Source organism: Podarcis bocagei, assembly GCF_964188305.1.
Source record: "Podarcis bocagei genome assembly, chromosome: 6".
Classification (NCBI taxonomy): Eukaryota; Metazoa; Chordata; class Lepidosauria; order Squamata; family Lacertidae; genus Podarcis; species Podarcis bocagei.
Window position 1 is genome coordinate 19475293 of NC_138130.1, and position 5478 is coordinate 19480770.

At 43.8% G+C, this 5478-nt stretch overlaps 1 protein-coding gene across 1 annotated transcript; it reads right to left on the reverse strand.

Moving 5' to 3' along the window:
• Positions 1-242: 242 nt before the first annotated feature.
• Positions 243-5019, reverse strand: LOC308588518 (uncharacterized protein; the record flags this gene model as incomplete). The annotated part of the gene is made up of 3 exons (XM_081196926.1): positions 4972-5019; positions 1250-1593; positions 243-278 (listed from the first exon to the last, which is right to left on the reverse strand). Exons 1-3 carry the CDS (start codon positions 4997-4999, stop codon positions 243-245), a joined length of 408 nt encoding a protein of 135 aa, XP_081053052.1. The 5' UTR covers positions 5000-5019.
• Between the last annotated feature and the right edge of the window lie 459 nt (positions 5020-5478).

Consider the following 5478-nt stretch of genomic DNA (forward strand, 5'->3'; position numbering starts at 1 on the left):
TCATTGTCCTCCTCCTGCTTCCTGGTGAAAGTCAGTGCGCAGTCTTCCCGGTCTGCCTTCTCAGGCGCCCTGATGCCAGAGAGCATGTCCGCCAGCACATTTTCCTGCTTGATTGCCGCCACCACGCCAGGGATTGGGGTGGTGGGGGAGGCAGAGGACATTTTCCATTGCCCCCTTCATTGTTTTGGAGTTGCTGGGGGGGGGGGACTGGAAGGATCTTTGCACCACAGCGCCGGATATGCTTATGACGGCCCTGTCAAAAACACAGCAGAAATTACCTGTTCCAAGGGCAAAACACATAATTTTAAAAGACCCACTTATGAGTAACCACCTCTTCACCACTGTAGACTGGGGAACCTGAAAAAAAGGGCCTCTGATAAACTTGAAATTCTAGGAATGTGTTTGTGTATATGGGAGCTGCTGATCTTTCTGGTAACTTTGGCCCAAGCCATTTAGGATCTTATAGATGGGTACCAGCACTTTGACTTGGACCCAGAAATGGTCTGGAAGTTTTGAAGTCCAGTTGATATATTTTATATATAATTTTATGGTTTCTAATCAAATATGAAGTAATTAAAAAATCACAACACATTTTATTTTGTATTTTCTGTTGTTGCAGCTTGTATGTAGTTCAAAAAGCAGTATAGAAATGGTGACTCAGATGCATGTATAAAATTTGCAGGTGCTATAAAACAGGGAAGGATGGCAAAGCATGTAGAAGACAAGCCAAAGGTTTAATTTGTTTAGTCGTTTAGTTGTGTCTGACTCTTTGTGACACCATGGACCAGAGCATTCCAGGCACTCCCGTCTTCCACTGCCTCTCACAGTTTGGTCAAACTCATGTTAGTAGCTTCGAGAGCACTGTCCAACCATCTCGTTCTCTGCCATCCCCTTCTCCTTGTGCCCTCAATCTTTCCCAACATCAGGGTCTTTCCAGGGAGTCTTCTCTTCTCATGAGATGGCCAAAGTATTGGAGCCTCAGCTTCAGGATCTGTCCTTCCAGTGAGCACTCAGGGCTGATTTCCTTAAGAATGGATAGGTTTGATCTTCTTGCAGTCCATGGGACTCTCAAGAGTCTCCCCCAGCACCATAATTCCAAAGCATCCAATCTTTGGCGATCAGCCTTTTTAATGGTCCAGCTCTCACTTCCATACATCACTGCTGGGAAAACCATAGCTTTAACTGTACGGGTCTTTGTTGGCAAGGCGATGTCTCTGCTTTTTAAGATGCTGCCTAGGTTTGTCATTGCTTTTCTCCCAAGAAGCAGGCGTCTTTTAATTTTGTGGCTGCTGTCACCATCTGCAGTGATCATGCAGGCCAAGAAAGTAAAATCTCTCACTGCCTCCATTTCTTCCCCTTCTATTTGCCAGGAAGTGATGGGACCAGTGGCCATGATCTTCGTTTTTTTGATGTTGAGCTTCAGACCATATTTTGCACTCTCCTCTTTCACCCTCATTAAGAGGTTCTTTAATTCCTCCTCACTTTCTGCCATCAAAGTTGTGTCATCTGCATAACTGAGGTTGTTGATATTTCTACGAGCAATCTTAATTCTGGCTTGGGATTTATCCAGTTCAGCCTTTCGCTTGGTGAATTCTGCATATAAGTTAAATAAGCAGTTAAATAGCTTTGCCAAAAAGAAAAGAGAGAGAGAGAGAGAAATGCAGAAAGCACAATGATGAGACCCGACAAGAACAAATGTGAAACGCTACGGAAGAAAGATGAGCCAAAGACACAATAATAAGCAGGAGGAGGGAAGTTAAAAAAGCATGATTTCTGACTCAGGGGACTATTGCCATTTTATTATGCATTAAGAGAAGCAGAGTTGCCAAGATTTGTGAAGCAAACGTAAGCCATACTCAGTGCTGGTAAAGCCTCATCTGCAGAATGGCACTGAATTCTGGAAAACACTCAAAAGAAGGATGTGCACAAGCTGCAAAGAAGAAAAACCAGAGGCAAATAAGCCCTCCAAGCTCGATAGACTTTCATCTTCCTTTCTGAAAGTGAGTGCTGATGTCCTGTACCTCTTCTCCTGCTGTGGCTATTGCCTATTTGTTTTTAAGTTTGCGTGAAAAGCAGCTGCTCTTTCATTACAGGCTGAATTTCATGAAATAAATAAGAATCTGATTGCATTGTCACTCTCTCTAGCGAGCATCACTGGCTGCTTGTCTCATGACATATTGATTTTGAAATTTTACTACTTACTCTGGACAGTTTTTTTTTGCTAAAGTCACACCGTAGGCCTTGATAATAGATCTAATTTCAAGTTATCAGCCAGCTTTCTCCCTCCAGTCAGTTTCTGAAAGCCAATTTACAGTTCCTAAGATTAAACCATCTGATGCTGGTGGCAACAGTTTTTCATTTTATAAATTATGGATCCATTTCCTTAGAACCTTGGTGCTACATTCCTTGCTGAAGACTTCATTTTGTCTCCAATACTTGTGTGTGTGTGTGTGTGTGTGTGTGCATGAAATACACTCAGAGTCGCAAAGTGATTTCATGCTCTTTATTCAGCTCATAGTGGTGAGGAGGAATGAATGAAAGTCCCCTCAAAGTATCTGCTTTATATACATTATTTACACAATGGGCTGCACATGATTGGCTAATTCTGGAATTCTACTGTAAGCCAATCAGGTTGTGGATTCACTTATATCTGGAGCATGATTGGGTGGTTCCTGCCAACCAATCATGCTGCTGCATTGTTCTAGGACCAATCAGACTGCTGCAATTTGGATCCTATTGTTCTAGGACCAATCAGACTGCTGCAGTTTGGATCCTATTCAACTCAGTACATAACAGTGCATTTCATACTTCCAGTCCTGTAGAACTGCACTTGTGTCACATGCCCTAGCTTGTACAGTGTATTCGGCAGTATTTCATGAAGAATCAGGAAGGTGGAAAAAGTCCAAAAAAAATGATGTGAGTGGCAGCAAGAAACAGACTACTGCCCACTGTAAACCACTAAGCCTCTTGGGCTTGATGATCGGAAGGCTGGCGGTTCTAATCCCCATGATGGAGTGAGCTCCCGTCGCTCTGTCCCAGCTCCTGGCAATCTAGCAGTTCAAAAGCATACCAGTGCAAATAGATAAATAGGTACAACTGCATTGGGAAGGTAAATAGTGTTTCCGTGCGCTCTGGCATTTGTCATGGTCCTCCGTGCGCTGGTAGCGGTTTAGTATTGCTGGCCATATGACCCGGAAAGCTGCCTGTGGACAAACGCCAGCTCCCTCAGCCTGAAGGCGAGACGAGCGCCGCAACCCCATAGTTGCCTTTGACTGGACTTAACCATCCAGGGGTCCTTTACCTTTTTTATACAACACCTTCGCTCCCCTGCAGTTCAAAAATATCAGATAACAGAAGATGGCAAAAACATCTGCCTGAGAGAAAACTGATTCTAGGCAGGATTTTTGCCGAGAGGGGGAGCCCCTGATTGGCATTGGGAATCTTCTTCTTTCGCCTAGTTCACACTGTTGGGAGTCTGTAGAGATGGGTGGAGAGTCTTTGCCCTTGAATTTGACTCATTAACATTTAGTTGGGGCAAGTGATAGAATGTAAGGAAGGGTTGATTTAACTCCTGAGAGATTATTGGGGTAAGGCAATTTTAAGCCACCTTCCAAAGCCATTGGCTAGCGGTTCCTTGGCGGTGCCCCCGCCCATAGGCTTGGCATGTTGAGTGAATGCTGGCCAGGCATTCAGTAGCCATGCCTATATTTTCTTCAGGCACAGAGGTGTCACTCAAGGGCTACAGTTGCAGTTCAGGTTAGTTTCCCCTCTTATAGCTATCCCCCTCTGTTGATCTCATTATGTTCACTGCATAAAAATTGTTCAGATCAACACCAGCCTGTTTGTCTGTCAGGACATGATGGATATTTGGTTTGGATTCTCTTGTCCTTGTACAGTTACTTTGTTATTCCACTGAAGCGCCTCTGGGTCCCAACATCTGGGCAAGCTGTCTGATTGTCACATTCCTCACAGTACATCTTCTTTGAACTTTTGAATATCTGTCATCTGCCTTCTTCTTCTTCTTCTTCTTCTTCTTCTTCTTCTTCTTCTTCTTCTTCTTCGGGTAGATTCTCAACAGAGAGCCAGTGTGGTGTACTGGTTAAGAGCGGTAGTCTTGTAATCTGGGGAACCAGGTTTGCATCTCCGCTCCTCCACATGCATCTGCTGGGTGACCTTGGGCTAGTCACACTTCTTTGAAGTCTCTCAGCCCCACTCACCTCACAGAATGTTTGTTGTGGGGGAGGAAGGGAAAGGAGAATGTTAGCCACTTTGAGACTCCTTATAGGGAGTGAAAGGCGGGATATCAAATTCAAACTCCTACTCCTCCTCCTCCGCTGCTGCTGCTGCTGCTGCTGCTGCTGCTTCTTCTTCTTCTTCTTCTTCTTCTTCTTCTTCTTCTTCTTCTTCTTCTTCTTCTTCTTCTTCTTCTTTTTCTTCTTCGGGTAGATCCTCAACAGAGAGCCAGTGTGGTGTACTGGTTATGAGCGGTAGTCTTGTAATCTGGGGAACCGGGTTTGCATCTCCGCTCCTCCACATGCAGCTGCTGGGTGACCTTGGGCTAGTCACACTTCTTTGAAGTCTCTCAGCCCCACTCACCTCACAGAATGTTTGTTGTGGGGGAGGAAGGGAAAGGAGAATGTTAGCCACTTTGAGACTCCTTATAGGGAGTGAAAGGCGGGATATCAAATTCAAACTCCTCCTCCTCCTCCTCCTCCTCCTCCTCTTCTTCTTCTTCTTCTTCTTCTTCTTCTTCTTCTTCTTGCAAGGCTGATGCATACCCTGTGATTTTCCATCATAGCTTTCTCAGCTTTTAGTTCAAAGGTGTTATAAGGCTCAACATTTGAGTTTTCTTGTGTGTGAATCTGAGATCTTTGAGGATATCCAGTTAAACAACTTGATCATTTCAGGAACAAACTGACACTATAAAATAGGCCACCATTTTGTATCCCCATATTGTATGTGGGAACTTACCTGAGAGTGGGTTGGCCGAAGTCACCATTTGTGATAATGATAGAGGAAAGATTTAAACCAGCAATTTCCTTAGCAAAGCTCAGTGTCCAAGTTTAGAGTTGCTTTTTTAGTGTTTTCTCAAGCAAACAAAGCAGCTGTACATACAATATTAGAATGCATCCAAGATGTTATTTTTCTGATGTTTGGTAGTATATTCCAGGAAAAGCTTTTCCACTTGCTTCTGTTGAATGCTAAGCCAGTTTATATAATCAAGTGATTCAAGTGGCACCAGTTTTTGTGGGCTGTACCATTGTGTTTCGGGTGTCAGCATAGAAGTTCCCTGTCTGCAGCCTGGAGTGATGCAGTCTATTTTAACAATTTATTCTGCCGATTTATGGCAGAGGGTGCTATGCAGAAACAAAGATAAGCCTACAACTCATTTTCAAGGCTGCCCTAACTTTCCTTCAAAGTGGAAATCAGCTGAAATGATATTAACATTCAGTCCTTTTTTAATGTTTTATGCAACTT